The sequence below is a fragment of the Macaca fascicularis genome, chromosome 1 (genome assembly GCF_037993035.2).
Source record: "Macaca fascicularis isolate 582-1 chromosome 1, T2T-MFA8v1.1".
In the NCBI taxonomy this organism is placed as follows: domain Eukaryota; kingdom Metazoa; phylum Chordata; class Mammalia; order Primates; family Cercopithecidae; genus Macaca; species Macaca fascicularis.
Window position 1 is genome coordinate 207261984 of NC_088375.1, and position 17659 is coordinate 207279642.

Consider the following 17659-nt stretch of genomic DNA (forward strand, 5'->3'; position numbering starts at 1 on the left):
TTGTTTTTTTGAGATGCAGTCTTGTTCTGTCCCCCAGGCTGGAGCGCAGTGGCATAATCTCAGCTCACTGCAACCTCTGTCTCCCGGGTTCAAGCGATTCTCCTGCCTCAGCCTCCAGAGTAGCTGGGATTACAGGCATGCACCACCACGCCCAGATAATTTTGTATTTTTAGTAGAGACAGGGTTTCACCATGTTGGCCAGGCTGGTCTTGAACTCCTGACCTCGTGATCTGCCCGCCTCGGCCTCCCAAAGTGCTAGGATTACAGGCGTGAGCCACCACACCTGGCCGAATTCTTTATATCTTCTAAATGCTAGTCTTTTGCTATTAAACATACAGCAATGTCTTCTTCCTGTCTGTGACTTGTCTTTTCACATATTTACCACTTTTTTTGTTCATTTCTTTCTGCTTTTCAGACTTTCCATCTGAGATCACTTTCCTTCCACCTGAAATACATTCTTTTTTTTTTTTTTTTTTTTTTTTTTTTTGAGACGGAGTCTCGCTCTGTCGCCCAGGCTGGAGTGCAGTGGCCGGATCTCAGCTCACTGCAAGCTCCGCCTCCCGGGTTCACGCCATTCTCCTGCCTCAGCCTCCCGAGTAGCTGGGACTACAGGCGCCCACCACCTCGCCCGGCTAGTTTTTTGTATTTTTTTAGTAGAGACGGGGTTTCACCGTGTTAGCCAGGATGGTCTCGATCTCCCGACCTCGTGATCCGCCCGTCTCGGCCTCCCAAAGTGCTGGGATTACAGGCTTGAGCCACCGCGCCCGGCCGAAATACATTCTTTAGAATTTCCTTCAATAAGGTGCTGATAGAAAACTCTCTTTTGATTGACAATGTCTTTAATTAGCCCTCATTCTTGACATATATTTTCACTGGATTTAGAATCCTAGGTTGGCAGTTATTGTCCTTCATCAACATTCAAGATAGCACTCTACTGGCTTCCACTGCTGTTGAGAAGTCAACTGTCAATCTAACTGTTGTATCTCTGAAGGTATTCTAATGTTTCTCCAGCTATCTTTGTGACTTTTCTCTTTGTCTCTGGTTTGAAGTTTATCTTTGATGTATCTACATTGGAGATTTTATTTATCCTGCTTGGGATTTGTTAGTCTTCTTGAAACTGTAGGCTAGTGTTTTTAATCAGTTCTGGAATATTATCAGTAATTATTTCTTCAGATATCACCTCTGTTCTATATTTGCCCTATTCTCATTCTATAACTCCAGTTAAAACTACACTAGATCTTTTCTCTCCATTCTCCATTTCTCATAATCTTTCTTCCATATTTAACCTCTTAACCCCCATGCTACATGCTGGATAATATCTTCTAACCAATTTTCTAGTTAAACCACCCATCCACTAAGTTTCTAAATTTCTGTATTATATCTTTCCATTTTAGACATTCTTTTGACACTTTTTCAAAGCTTTGTGTAGTTTCCTGCAGAGGTTTTCAGCTTTTTATGTCTCTAAACACAGTAAGTATAGTTGTCTTATAATTCTAATATACAAAGTCTTCATAGGTATATTTCACTTCACTGTTGTTTCTACTAATTCTTGTTCAGAGTAATTTGTTTCTTTGCACACATGGTTATTTTTAGTGACTGGTACTTACTGCCCTAGAAAAATTATTTGAGAATATTATTTCAGGGCTAGGATAGAGGCGTCTTTCTACAGGAGGAATTTGTGTTTGCTTCTACCCTGCACATAGGTGACTGTACCAGTCCAGGACCACTGAACCATTCAGGTAGGATGAATTTGAGCAGAAAATCTGCCTGAAGAAGGTTACTTTGTGGTAATCTTGTCTGGATTTCTCCTCCCTCACGCCCTCTTCCTCCATCTGCTCAGTTCAGTGCTAATGCAATCTTTTTGCAATCTGCTGGGGGATAGGAGAGCTTACTTTTGACTTAATATTCTAAGGATATAGTCTCTTATGGCCCAGTTCAATTTGAGTTGTACCTTCTTTTATATTCTCTATCTTGCGTGGACCTTTGGCTTTGACTTTTATCCTCCTCATGCCATGAGGATATCAAAACTGAAGTTCAAGTTTGCCTTCAGTAAAGACACTCAATGCAAAAGCAGTTTCAGTGTTCTGCTGACCTCTCAGGCTTTATCTTAATATTTTCATAAATCTTTGATACTTTTGAGAAGCTGGATTTTTAAAATCCAGTATTTGATCATCCTTTTCAAAAACAGAGGGCTAGTCCAAATAAACTGGCCCATTATATTCCAGGACACAGATTCATTATTTTTATTTTCAAGTTTTTAACGTTAAAACCAACATATCAAAATAAAAAAGAAAATTAGACATAGTTCTTCCTCCTATCTCTCTTAACCCTCATTCAGATTCCTGTCTAGGCTTTGATCACATGCATACATATTTTTTACGTAGGTTACACCAACCTGCCATTTTCACAGCAGTTAACTTATATGTTTATTGGTCTAAGAGAAAAAGAAAAAAAAACACAAACTTGGGAAAGAACATTCTGATATTGCAAAGGTCTTTTGGGAATCAACTTACAGAAAGACGAGATCCAGCTCTTGCTCTGGCAATACTCTCCTTTTCCTTTTCGGATACCCTTCTCTGCACAGCCTGGAAATTGTTTAAGGCTGCAGAGAAGTCATTCATGAGGCGTTCCTTCTGAAGTCTCTGCTGGCGCTAAGGAAATCAAGCAAGAACTTGAGATTTCATATTAACCCAGAATCATTTGGTTTTAATTTACCTTAAAAGCAAAATTATACCCCTTAAAGATTTCCAACTAGGAACATTATTATGAAATAGTCTCTTCTTTAAATTAATAAATGTGCTCTTTGCTAGCTCAAGTCCCTCGTTAATACTTATAGACCAAGTCAGAATTTTTCTTCTTTCATTCTGACAAACCTGGGAACTGGGTTGCATTTAACTTCTTCTTCTTTTTTTTCTTTCTTTCCTTTTTATTGAGACGGAGTCTCGCTCTGTCGCCCAGGCTGGAGTGCAGTGGCATGATCTCAGCTCACTGCCAACCTCTGCCGCCTGTGTTCAAGCGATTCTTGTGCCTCAGCCTCCTGAGGAGCTGGGATTACAGGTGTCCGCCACCATGCCCGGCTAATTTTTTTATTGTATTTTTAGTACAGATGGGATTTTGCCATGGTGGCCAGGCTATTGTAGAACTCCTGACCTCAGGTGATCTGCCTGCCCTGGCCTCTCAAAGTGCCGGGATTACAGGTGTGAGTCACTGTGCCCAGCCCATATTTAACTTCTAAAGTAATCTCCAAAGAACTGCAATTCAGAATTTTGGTGCCCTGGAGAATATAAAAGAGAATAAATACCTCTGGACTACAATTGAACCCAAATAGAGATGGGTTTTAGCTAAAATGTTAAAACCCTATCCATCTATAATGAATTCACAGCTTCCCCGTAAACTATAGAAGGATTTCACAGGCTTTTAGTGAGGTTTAAAATCTTTGAGACTTGATAAGTACTTTGTTTATCTACAGACTACCTCTACTAAACTTGTTACTTCTGTGTCTCAAAAAACATATGCTGAGATTGGGCACAGTGGCTTATACCTGTAGTCCTAGTATTTTGGGAGGCTAAGGCAGGAGGATCACTTGAGCCTAGGAGTTCAAGACCAGCCTGAGCAACATGACAAAATCCTATCTCTACAAAAAATAAAAAAAAATTGCCAGTTGTGGTGGTACACATCAGCTACTCAGAAGGCTGGGGCAGGAGGATCTTCTGAGCCTGGAAGGTTGAGGCTGCAGTGAGCTGAAATCATGCCAGGTACTCCAGCCTGAGCAACAGAGTGAAACCCTGTTTCAAAAAAACCAAACCAAAACAAAACACACACACATACACCATATACTGACAGCACTGTCCTGTTCTAAGAACACAGAAGTGAAAACTCACCCCTGACGTCAAACAGCTTACTATCTATTTGTAAATAAAGGATATAGACAGACATGTAACAAAGTCATTTATAAATAACTGCTATATCCAATTACTACTACAGGAGTTCAGAGGCAGGAACACTCAGTAAGAACTCAAGTGGTCAAGAAAGGCCTCAAGAGAAGGTGGACAGTGAAGTAAGAGGAAGGAATGAATCAGCAGAAAGAAGGGGTAAGGCAAATCCAAGCAAGAGAATAGTGTGAGCAACGGCATGGTGGCAGAACTTGAAGAGGATCTCTAGGCAGACCGTTTGGTTGGAACTACAGGTTTAGTAATGAGAGTAGCTAAAATACAAAATTGGAAAGGTAAGAAAGGGGCCAACCGTAGCAGGTTTTAAATGCCAAGCTAGGCCAGGCACAGTAGCTCGCGCCTGTAATCCCAGCACTCTGGGAGGCCAAGGTGGGTGGATCACTTGAGGGCAGGAGTTCAAGACCATCCTGGCCAACATGGTGAAACCCCATCTCTACTAAAAATAGAAAAAATTACCTGGACATGGTGGCAGGCACCTGTCATCCCAGCTACTTGGGAGGCTGAGGCAGGAGAATTGCTTGAACCAGGAGGTGGAGGTTGCAGTGAGCTGAGATCACACCATTGCACTCCAGCCTGGGCAACATGTGCGAAACTCGGTCTCAAAAAACGAAACAAAACGCCAAGCTATTGGGAGGCTGAGGTGGGCAGATCATGAGATAATGAGATGGAGACCGTCTGTGTAACATGGTGAAACTGTGTCTCTACTGAAAATACAAAAAATTAGCCGGGCGTGGTGGTGCACACCTGTAGTCCCAGCCACGTGGGAGGTTGAGGCAGGAGAACTGCTTAAACCTGGAAGGTGGAGGTTGCAGTGAGCTGAGATTGCGTCACTGCACTCCAGACTGAGTGAAAGACCCAGGCTCCCTCTCAGGGAAAAAAAAAAAAAAAAAAAAAAAAGCCAAGCTAATAAGTTTGGGGTTCAACCTCTAAAGAACAAAGAGCAATGAAGATTTTTGAGCAAGAAACACCATGGGTACAAAATAGTAACTTAAAAAAATTAGTCTGTGATGGTGTAAAAGGTGGAATGGAAAAAAGAAACAAGTCAAACAGATCACTAATTCAATAGTCTAGGTTGAAGGTTAGGAGGACACAGTATCAGTAATAAAATCATAAAGAAACGAATTTAAGAAACATTTTGACTGGTGGTGGGGAAAGAGAGATAATGTCAAGAACAACTGAAATTTCAAACCTGGAAGAGTGATGGTAATATTAAAAGCAAATTTAGATGAGCAACCTTTTTCTTCTGAGATTTTTATTTTTGCATAAACAAAATTATAACAATAACAGGGAGGATATCATTCCCTAACCTCACCATGCAAAATATTATCATAACTTTTAAGTACACCATAAACATTTTCCATGTTACCATACACTTTACAATTATGTTTTGTTTGTTTGTTTTTGAGACAGGGTCTTGCTCTGTCACCCAAGCTGGGGTGCAGTGATGTGATCTCAGCTCACTGCAGCCTCGACCTTCCAGACTCAAATGATCCTCTCACCTCAGCCACCTGACTAGCTGGGACTACAGATGTGTACCACGATGCCTGGCTAATTTTTTTTTTTTTTTTTTTTTTTGAGATGGAGTCTCGCTCTGTCACCCAGGCTGGAGTGCAATGGCACAATCTTAGCTCACTGCAAACTCTGCCTCCTGGGTTCCAGCGATTCTCCTGCCTCAGTCTCCTGAGTAGTTGGGATTATAGGTGCCCACTACCACGCCCACCTAATTTTTGTATTTTTAGTAGAGATGGGGTTTTGCCATGTTGGTCAGGCTGGTCTCGAACTCCTGACCTCAGGTGATCTGCCCGCCTCGGCCTCCCAAAGTGCTGGGATTACAGGCATGAGCCACCATGCCCAGCTAATTTTTGTAGAGATGTTGCCCAGGCTGGGTCTCAAACTCCTGTACTCAAGCAATCCACCCGCATTAGCCTCCCAAAGTGCTGGGATTACAGGTGTGAACCACTGTGCCTGGCCATGATCTTTAATCGCTTTCATATATTCCATCAAGTTGACCTATATTTTATGTAAATATTCCTTCTAGATTTTTCACAGTTATTAAATATTATAAAGTTAAAGTGAGCTCCAATGTAATAGCTAGTATTTATATAGTGCTTACATTGTACCAGTACTACTGTAAGTGCTTTACATAATAATTCATTTATCTATACAATGACCTATAAATTAGGCATTATTATAGTCCCAACTTTACACTTCAGAAAACCAAAGCACCACAGAAGCTATGTAATTTGCCCAGGATCACACAGTAAGTGACAAAGATGGATTTAAATTCAGGAAATTTGGCTCCAGAGTATATAGACTGTGTGTGTGTGTGTGTGTGTGTGTGTGTACCTTCAGAATTTTTTTTTTCCCTTAGGGCTAATTAGCATGACTGAGAATATTAAGTCAAAAGGCACAAACTTTTCTGTGATGTTAAGTATTGTCAATGAACTTAGTTAAGGGGTTTGGGTGAAACATGAGAAACTCAGTATAAGACAAGTTTTATATGAAGGTAGTTTATTTCAAGAGGAGATGTCAGAACATGAATTGAAGATATGGGCCAAGCACTCAGAGGTGAAAGGGTTAGATTGGAAAAAGATCTGGAGGTCATGATCACAAAGTTGAAAGGGAGGTCATAAAAGCAGGTGACTGCTAAGGAGAAAGCATAGAGTGAAATAATTCGAGGATCAATGGCACAACCTTGGGGCATGCCCACTCTTAGGAGGATATGGAGTCCAGGAAGGAGGCTGACTCAACTTGGGGATCTCCAGAGTTGGGGGACAGAATGAAAGACAGTCATGGCAAGAGGAAAGTTTCAAGGCAGATGAGATCGGCAAGAGGATCAAAGGAAACAGAAAAAAAGTGAACAGGCCAGGCACGGTAGCTCACGCCTGTAATCCCAGAACTTTGGAAGGCCGAGGCAGGCAGATCACTTGAGGTCAGCAGTTCAAGACCAACCTGGCCAACATGGTGAAACCCTGTCTCTACTAATAATACAAAAATTAGCGTAGTAGTGTGCACCTCTAGTCCCTGCTACTTGGGAGTCTGAGTCAGGAGAATCGCTCTAACATGGGAGGCAGAGGTTTCAGTGAGCCAAGATCACGCCACTGCACTCCAGCCTGGGTGACACAGTGAAACTGTGTCTCAAAAAAAAAAGTGAATACAAACTCTTTATGGCCAGGTGCAGTGTCTCATGCCTGTAATCCCAGCACTTTGGGAGGCCAAGGCGGGCAGATGACCTGAGGTCAGGAGTTCGAGACCAGCCTGACCAACATGGAGAAACCCCATCTCTACTAAAAATACAAAATTAGCTGGGCGTGGGGGCGCATGCCTATAATCCCAGCTACTTGGGAGGCTGAGGCAGGAGAATCACTTGAACCCGGGAGGTAGAGGTTGTGGTGAGCTGAGACTGCGCCATTTGCACTCCAGCCTGGGCAACAAGAGTAAAACTCCATCTCCAAAAAAAAAAAAAACAAAAAAAACTCTACAAAGGGCCAGGTGTGGTAGTTCATGCCTATAATTCCAGCACTTCCGGAGGACAAGGAGGGAGGATTGCTTGAGCCCAGGAGTTTGAGACCAGCCTGGGCAATATAGCAAGACCCTGTCTCTATAAAACATTTAAAAAGCAGCTGGGTGTGGTGGCACATGCCTGTGGTCCTAGCTACCCGGGAAGCTAAGGTGGGAGGATCACTTGAGCCTGGGAGGTTGAGGCTACATTGATACAGTGAGCCATGACTGTGCCACTCCACTGCGCCTCAGCCCAGATAACTGAGTGAAATCCTGTCTCAAACAAACAAACAAAAAAACCTAAAAAGCCACGGGACTGGGTAACTCGATCACTGATGAAAGTATATAAGTATGGAAAAAAACTGAAAGTAGGAGTATGGTTTGATGTATAAAACAGTAGTGAAAAGATGGGTGATGGGATTAAGATTAATTAGATGAGAAAAGAGAAGAAAAACAAAAGGATACTGAGCGTAACAAGAGGGGAATCAAGGAATTATATTTCACCAAGAGAGTATGTCTGTAGATCTATTTCATGTTCTTAACGATCCAAGATAATGGAAAGGAACAACAGCATGCATAATCCAAAAATAACTTCTATTTGGTTTTGGAAGACATTTGATGAATTTTGTTTTGGTAGCATATTTGATTTTCTATTTATATTTTGCTTAGGCTACTACTTAACTCTTAAATACTTCTACTACTCTGCATTAGACCCTTCGATTCCTTTTTTGTTACTATGAAAACTATCTACAAGTGTGTATTCCCTAAGTGCATGGTTAGGAGGAAGAAATGGGTAACCTGGCAGCAGTTTGGAGATATCGGATGGCAAGGGAGAAATGGCCCATAATTGAAACATCAGCATGAGTAACAATTAGAATAACATATATAGACAACCAAAGGGTAACTACTTTGTAGCAGGATGACAAAGCATCTTGTCCTCCTCTCTTTTCTGCAAGTTGGGGCCAAAACTCCAGATATGCTACATGGAACAGTTTATTAGGTTAAATTAGTGATTTTCAATTTTTTTTTTACAGAGATTTACAATAAGAATTTGATATCATGGGCCAGGCATGGTGGCTCACACCTGTAATCCCAGCACTTTGGGAGGCCTAGCTGGGCCGATCACCTGAGGTCAGGAGTTCGAAATCAGCCTGACCAACATGGCAAAACCCTGTCTCTATTAAAAATACAAAAATTAGCCAGGCGTGGTGGTGGGTGCCTGCAATCCCAGCTACTTGGGAAGCTGAGGCAGGAGAATCACTTGAACTGGGCAACAGAGCAAGACTCCGTCTCAAAAGAAAAAAAAGAATTTGACATCATGATCCATACATACATACACATATGTATGTATGAAACAAAAGTCTCATATAACAATATTTACCATTAGTACATAGTATAGACTCTGATACTTCTACTCCATTTAAGTTTTTTTAAATGCTCATCTCAATACACTAAAATGACTTCATGTTCCACTACCCACAACCCATACTTTGAAAAACAACCCAGGACAGGGAAGTTGAAAGGCTTTGTCTTCAGAGCCATCAGATATAGGGCATTATCATTTTAAAAGTTCAGTAATAAAAAGCAATATAAAGGCCAAGCACAGTGGCTCATGTCTGTAATCCCAGTACTTTGGAAGGCCAAGGCAGGAGGATCACTTGAGCCCAGGAGTTTGAGACTAGCCTGGAAAACATAGCAAGACCCCATCTCTACAAAAAATTTAAAAATTTAGGTAGGTGTGGTGGTGCACACTTGTGGTTCCAGCTACTCAGGAGGCTGAGGTGGGAGGAACCCTTGAGCCCAGGAGTTCAAGGTTGCAGTGAGCTACGATTGCCACTGCACTCAGCCCGGGTGACACAGTAATACCCTATCTCAAAAATAAAATAAAACTAAAAAAGCAATAAAAGTTAAGTGCCACCACAAATGGTACAGAAGCTAAAAGCAAAACAGAATCATAATAGGAAGGTAGACGCAGAAAGTTTTCTTTTACTGGAGACCTGAGGTACATCATGAATGACAAGTCAAGCCATGATGAAGAAGGGACACATCTGACTTCAGGAATGTGGCATATTAAGGGAACAATGAATCTCAGTAAAAATTGTGTGTTTCTAAAGGATTTAAATGGCCACTGAAGAAAATGACTTGAAAAGAGAACCCTTTTTCCCTGAGCAGTTCCTTAACCTGAGTGAGACCTGTGAATAACTCATGACAGAACCTGAAGGTAACTGCAAAACATGAAAGAAAGATGTTTCATTAAAATTTATAGATAATGGATACAAAACAAACTAGGAAGGCTGGGCATGGTGGCTCACGCCTGTAATCCCAACACTTTGGGAGGCAGAGGCGGGAGGATTGCTTGAAACCACAAGTTACCCTGGGAAACAAAGATGCTGTCTGTACAAAAATATTGTTAAAATTAGCTGGGTGTGGTGGCACATTGCCACATGCCTGTAGTCACAGCTACTCAGGAGGCTGAGGGGACGGGATTGCTTGAGCCCAGAAGTGGGAGGCTGCAGTGAGCTATGATTGCACCACTGTGCTCTAGCCTGGGTGACAGAGGGAGACCCTGTTTCTGAAACAACAACAACAACATAAAAATAATAATTAAAAAAAAAAAAAAAACTAGGAGAAAGGAGCAAGCCTACAAACATAAAACTGCTAGCCAAACCCCAAAGAGATGTAAACGTTGCGATTCCTCTTCAGTTAACTCTATTTTATTAATATATTAATAATATGTTATTAATAATAGCAGCAGCCACCACATATTGATTACCTACTAAACGCAGGCACTTTGCCACATATGGTGCATACATTCTTTCTATTGCCCCAACAGTCACATATCCCCCACTTTATGGATAAGAAACTAAGGTGCAGAGGACATCTATCAATCTAGCACCAAAGGCCAACTTATTTTTTTTTTTTTTGTTCTACATACTGCCTTTCTACTAACACAAAGTCCTTTCCTATTAATAAACAAAACAGAAAATACCAACCTGTTCTGAAGTAGATAAGGGAAGGGGCAAGGACCCTAATTCTTTCAGCAATTCATTTGTTTCCTTGGCGAGCTGATTTGTAGAGTGTTGTAACTGTTGCCTGAGAGAGAAAAGATATGTTTCAGGATGTTGTCACTTCTTGAGAGGGTTATACTCAGAACCACTTTGTTCTCAAAGTGTCTCATAATGTAGGGAATGAAGGGCCATTTGAAGAAATGAGTCCCTAGATGCCCAGGTTCACAACAAAATTCCAGAAATATTACCCAGGCAAACCCACTTCAAGGTACCTTCACTGAGCAGAAACAACCTGCTTTAATAACCTGCTGAAGAAAGCACAGATTAGGAATTTTAACTCTTTGGGAAGAGAAGAAAAGCTATCAGCAGTTCTCATAAAAATATAAAAAGAATAATTGCCGCCCACACCTACATCAAGTAGTTTAAACATACTGAACTCTCTTATTACTGCCATAGTCCGCTGGCTAGAATCTAGGCACAGACAGTTAGATGAAATGTGTATTAAAAGCATAGCTTCCTGGCTCAAGCCTGTAATCCCAGCACTTTGGGAGGCCGAGACGGGCGGATCACTAGGTCAGGAGATCGAGACCATCCTGGCTAACACGGTGAAACCCCGTCTCTACTAAAAAAAAAAATACAAAAAACTAGCCGGGCGCGGTGGCGGGCACCTGTAGTCCCAGCTACTCGGGAGGCTGAGGCCGGAGAATGGCGTGAACCCGGGAGGCGGAGCTTGCAGTGAGCTGAGATCCAGCCACTGCACTCCAGCCTGGGCGACAGAGCGAGACTCCATCTCAAAAAAAAAAAAAAAAAAAAAAAAAAAAGAAATGTGTATTAAAAGCATAGCTTCCTACCTACCCTAGGGAACAACCTCCAAAGATCTAATCCCATGGTCTTGCTTTAAAAAGCTGGCTCTTTTCTAGCCTTATCCTTGGCTTCCTACCTACTCTTTATACCTAACTTTCTGGCTCTTCCCTCCAAAACAAAGAAGCCCTACCTGTTAAAAATACAAAAGGAGTAAGGAGGAAGAGGAATTGAAGAGGAAAGAATATGTAATATATTAAGTGGAACTGAAAGTAGTAGAAATACAAAAAGTACTCCTTTCATTTGTGGTTTCCTCTAGTATCCAGCCATTTCTACAAAGGCTTTCTGGGACAACAGTGAAACCACATGCTATGATCTGAATGTTAGTGTCCCTGCAAAATTCATATGTTGAAATCCTAATTCCCAAGGTGATAATATTAGGAGATGGGGTCCTTTGGAGGGTGATTAGATCATGAGTGGTGCCCCCATGAACAGAATTGGTGTCCTTACGAAAAAGGCCCCAAAGAGCTGCCTTGCCTCTTCCACCAAGTGAGGACACAAGAGGAAGGCACCACCTATGAAAAGGTGGGCTCTCACCTGACTGTATCTGCCAGCACCTTGACATTGGATTTCCCAGCCTCCAGAACTATGAGAAACAAAGTTGTTGTTTCTAAACTACTCAGTTTATGGTGTTTTGTTATAGTAGCCCAAATGGGCTAACACACCACACTACTAATTATTAATGTTTTTTCTGTACTGCAAATGGGCCTCTAGGATTTAAAAAAAAGGAGTCAAAAGCAAGAGGGACTCAATCAGTGGCTTGAATATCCCAGGTAGTGCTAAAATACCCAGAGATATTTCACATTTCCCTGGAAAAAGCTCACAAATAATAGTCATTCTCTCACCTCACATTGTCTAGGGTAGGAAACAAAAAATAATGCTCGATATATATATACACACATATATATGTACATACATATATAGATACATACATATATAGATATATACACAGATATATATTTTATATTTATATATTTATACATTTATATATTATATATTATTTTATATGTATATTTTATATATATATATATATTTTTTTTTTTTTTTTGAGACGGAGTCTTGCTCTGTCGCCAGGCTGGAGGGCGGTGGCACGATCTTGGCTCACTCCAACCTCTGCCTCCCGGGTTCAAGCAATTCTCCTGCCTCAGCCTCCTAAGCAGCTGTGACTACAGGTGCGTACCACCACACCCAGCTAATTTTTGTATATATTTTTTTTGAGACAGAGTCTTGCTCTGTCACCCAGGCTGGAGTGTAGTGACGTGATCTTAGCTCACTGCAACCTCCGCCTCCCAGGTTCAAGCGATTCCCCTGCCTTAGCCTCCCAAGTAGCTGGGACTACAGGCACGTGCCACCATGCCCAGCTAATTTTTTGTATTTTTAGTACAGATGGGGTTTCACCATGTTAGCCAGGATGGTCTCGATCACCTGACCTCGTGATCCACGCGCCTCGGCCTCCCAAAGTGCTGGGATTACAGGTGTGAATCACTGCTCCCAGCTTGCTCAGTACATTTTAAAGATGAAGAACAGCACTAAAAGCAGAAATGGTGCAGAAGAGGATGTGATAAAAAGAATCAGGAGTCCCTACTATCAGTCTACTATTCTCTCCCTCAGGCTCCCCTTGGGCCATTCTGATTACATTTTGCTAATAATATATATGCAGTAGTCCCTCAGTATCCATGGGGGACAGGTTCCAGGGCCTCCTCCCGCCAAATCCTTGATATAAAATTGCAAAACATTTGCATAGAACCTATACCCTTCCATATACTTTATTTATTTATTTATTTATTTATTTGAGACGGAGTTTCACTCTTGTCACCCAGGCTGGGAGTGCAATGGCATGATATCAGCTCACTGCAACCTCTGCCTCCCAGGTTCAAGTGATTCTCCTACCTCAGCCTCCCAAGTAGCTGGGATTACAGGCATGTGCCACCATGCCAAGCTAATTTTTGTATTTTTAGTAGAGATGGGGTTTCACCATGTTGGTCAGGCTGGTCTTGAACTCCCAACCTTGGTTGATCTGCCCACCTCGGCCTCCCAGAGTGCTAGGATTACAGGTATGAGCCACCACACCCGGCCTGTATACTTTATTTTTTATTTTTTTGAGACAGAGTTTCACTCTTGTTGCCCAGGCTGGAGTGCAATGGTGCAATCTCAGCTCACTGCAACCTCCGCCTCCTGGGTTCAAGCTATTTTCCTGCCTCAGCCTCCTGAGTAGCTGGGATTACAGGTGCCTGCCACCACGAGCAGCTGATTTTTGTATTATTAGTAGAAACGGGGTTTCATCATGTTGGCCAGGCTGGTCTTGAACTCCTGACCTCCCTCAGCCTCCCAAAGTGCTGGGATTACAGGCGTGAGCCACTACACCTGGCACCCCCTTCCATATACTTTAAATTATCTCTAGATTACACTACCTAATACTGAGAGGTGAAGCCAGTTGGACTTCTGGATTGTGGGAACTCTGAGAAATTTTCTGTCTTACAAGAGGACTGTAAAATGCACCAATCAGCACTCTGCAGCTAGGACTGTAAAATGCACCAATCAGCTCTCTGTGGCTAGCTAGAGGTTTGTAAAATGGACCAATTAGCCCTCTGCAAAATGGACCAATCAGCACTCTGTACAATGGACCAATCAGCACTCTGTAAAATGGACCAATCAGCAGGACATGGGTGGGAACAAATAAGGGAATAAAAGCTGGCCACACCAGCCAGCAGCAGCAACCTGCTCAGATCCCCTTCCATCTTGTGGAAGCTGTGTTTTGCTTTTTACAATAAATCTTGCTGCTGCTCAGTCTTTGGGTCCACACCACCTTTAAGAGCTGTAACACTCACTGCGAAGGTCTGCGGCTTCATTGTTGAAGTCAGCAAGACCAAGCACCCACCAGAAGGAACCACCTCTGGACACAATACAATGTAAATATGAGGTAAATAATTGCTATACTATATTGTTTCAGTAATGACAAGGAAAAAAGTCTGTACATCTTCAGTGGAGACCTTTTTTCTGAATATTTTCTATCTGTGGTTGGTTGAACCCACAGGTGCAGAACCTACGGATATGGAAGGCTGACTGTAGTTGGAAATCCAGTTAGACTAGATCATGCGGAGTCCTACGCCAACGAGGAAGCTCATTTAGGCAGAGTTGTGAGCAGAATATAGTTTAATAGCGGTACAAATTCCCTTTTCTACTTCCTTAAATTGTTCTGCTAAACTGCCCAAGAGGAGAAAGAACCAGAGTTCAAGGACTTTGAAAGGCAGTGGAAATCACAATCCATTAATATACTTTGTTGCCCCTCTTTTAGATCCGACTATTATCTCATGACCCACCGCCTCTCATTCTGACTTCCCAGACATGAAACCTAAGCTGCCGTGCAGCAAGGATGCTGTGTCCTCAAATGGCCCTCACAAAACCCAACCTTGTCAGGAAGTTACTCACAGATTTTCCTGTAGCTTGCTTGAGTCCTGCTTAGTTCCTAGCTGGCTCATCAAATTCTTTATCTGAGCAGCTGGGGAGATAGGAAGAAAAAGATTTATTTAAAAGAAAAATACATTCATCATGAGTACCCTACTTCTAAGATCCCTGGTCTCTTCACATTCAGAATAAGTATTAATACATGCAACTAACAGAGACCACGCTATGATCAAAACCTTGACACACACATTCCTCCAAAAACTAATTATAAGGTTCACCTTTCTCCTATAGAGTAACTATGTCACTAAGTAGAAGGTGGTGGTTTTGTTTATCATCCCCCCAAAATTTGCTAGTTTTCCTAGATCTCCTATTGCAATGGTTAAAAATTTCAACACCTTTAGCAGGGCCTCTAGGCCAGATATCAATTTGCAACAATAAAAAAAAAATCAAATCAAATACAATAATTTTTCTATAGCAAATATTTTTGGAAAGACAATGTATACTTATTACTAATAATGGGTTGCCACCAATTGAGCACCTCTAAGTGCCAGGCACTATATACTAAGAGCTTTGTATACATTCTGTTTTTAATTTTCACAACAGCAATCTCAAGTAGATATACTTTTTTTTTTTCTGAGACAGAATCTCGCTCTGTCACCCAGGCTGGAGTGCAGTGGCACGATCTCGGCTCACTGTAAGCTCCACCTCTGGGGTTCATGCTATTCTCCTGCCTCAGCCTCCTGAGTAGTTGGGACTACAGGCGCCCGCCGCCACGCCCGGCTAATTTTTTTTTTATTTTTAGTAGAGACGGGGTTTCACTATGTTAGCCAGGATGGTCTCGATCTCCTGACCTTGTGATCCACCTGCCTCGGCCTCCCAAAGTCCTGGGATTATAGGCGTGAGCCACCCTTAATAGATATACTTTCATTTTGCAGGTAAGGAAGTGTATTTAGAGAGGTTGAGTACCTTATACAAGCATATACAATTAATAAGTAGCAGAGCAAAAATTCAGTGCCCAGTACATCAGATTCCAATGGTTATGTTCTTTCAACTGTGCTGTCTATCCATCATACGGTCAAATATATGGTTTTGTTCAGCCTTCTCTACCTTTTCCTAGATATTTGCTAAGACTAGGAATGGTAATGTTTGAATCCTGGATGTTTACCTCCTGTCCTAGACCAAGAAAGCAGAGGTCCAGAGGAACTGATCATCTATCAAAAAGGAAGAATACTCTAATACCAGCCTACCTGGGACTCTGAACACTCCTGTCCCTTACTGATTTCTGCAACAACAATAGAGCCCTTCATTTCTTTTATGCCTTACTTTCTATTTGCTTTTTCTGGTTGCTGGTGAGGATAGGGAGATTTATTCATTCACAGAGGTTGGAAGTTTGTTACATGATTTCTTGTTTGCTTCCTTGCTTTCCAAGAGCATTCACTGTCTTCTATTACAAGTAGCTGGAGTACAGAACATAGGAATAGAGTACTCATTGCCCAGAAGTAACACACTTACCATCAAGTTTCAATAGAACTTCAAGAAATAACATAACATAATGGCTCTTCCAGCCATTCAGCCTTCTTTGTGAGAGCCCTTTCTATCCTCTCTGGATTAATGCCAGTTTCACTTGTGAAACATCAGCCTGCTAAATGACTGGTTCAGTGGAAGAAAATGAGGAAACCGATGTATATTGTATAATTTGTGAATATTATAGAAACAGTATACATATAATGCTCCCATGTCCAACAAGAAAGAACCCTCACTTATTAGAATTTTGAAATTTAAAAATTAATTGTTCTAAATTCACTTTTTGGTAATGGTACTCTTTAAAAATATTTGGGGGACACAGTCATAATCTTGTCCCCAATTTGGTCACCAAGATTAGTAAAAAAGTAAGCTAAAATTTATTAAGTACCAGTTACCTTACAATACTAATGACATGCTAATAGTCCCTAAATCTGATAAGAAGCAACAATTAGGCAAAAATCTTCTAACTGATTGATGGGTGCTTCTATTCCTAAACAGAAATGGAACAACTCAGTCCTTAGTAGTAAATACAAGCTATTTCTCCCTAGCCAAAATTACTGCATTGTTGGAGATACAAAGCAAACATTTCCAGAATCAAGTATATATAGGGTGGTAGCACTTCAGATTATGATTTCATCTTATTTTGAGACCATGTTTTCCTAACAAAAATGTGATTCCCGTTTTATAACAGAAATATAGGATTCACTTAATTCAAAATTTGCCTTTTGACAAGACTTCTCTAAAAGATATCTATTTTACTAAGTGAGGGTTACCTATAGCTCAGTGGTTCCATGGTTCTAATTATAAGCACTATAATTATTGCATTCTGCTAAGATAGCATTATGTGTGACAACCACTTTTCTTCATCACTAACATGTGGTATGTCCTTCCTATCTAAGTCAAATGGGAATCAGGACACCACTAAAGCTATTAACTGGACAGCCATAAAAATAATGTATGAAAGAGGGCATGGATTTTCATTTACTGAGCATCTACTATGATGTACTAGACACTGGGTTTGACAAGCATTAACTTATTTGACTCCAACAATCCTTTAAGTAAGCATTATTATTCCATCGTTGCATATGAGCACAATGAGGCTCGTGAGAGTTAACAGAACTCATTCACTCAGTCAGTCATTCATTCAGAGTAGAGGACCTACTCTACACTATTCCATGTCCTAGAAGACACTTGCCTTCGAGAGTCTTCTAAGGAAAAGAGATAGGTAATAAACATATCAGGTAGTGATAAGTTATATAAAGAGAAATAAATTCAGGTAAGGGCTGAAGTGACAGCGGTGGGCATACTAGTTATACAGAGTGGTCAGAGTATAAAGAGAAATAAATTCAGGTAAGGGCTGAAGTGACAGCGGTGAGTAGAGGATACTAGTTATATACGGTGGTCAGAGAG

General features: G+C 41.4%; 1 protein-coding gene across 2 annotated transcripts in view; it reads right to left on the minus strand.

Annotated features, from left to right (window-relative positions):
* STX12 (syntaxin 12) overlaps positions 1–17659 on the minus strand; it is a 51669-nt gene that overhangs the window by 20361 nt on the left and 13649 nt on the right. For both annotated transcript variants that reach the window (XM_005544254.4, XM_015439908.4), the window contains exons 2-4: positions 14750–14819; positions 10445–10544; positions 2514–2651 (exon numbers count right to left, since the gene is read on the minus strand). In XM_005544254.4, the coding sequence (XP_005544311.1) occupies positions 2514–2651; positions 10445–10544; positions 14750–14819 (308 nt within the window). The remainder of the gene's footprint in view (positions 1–2513; positions 2652–10444; positions 10545–14749; positions 14820–17659) is intronic.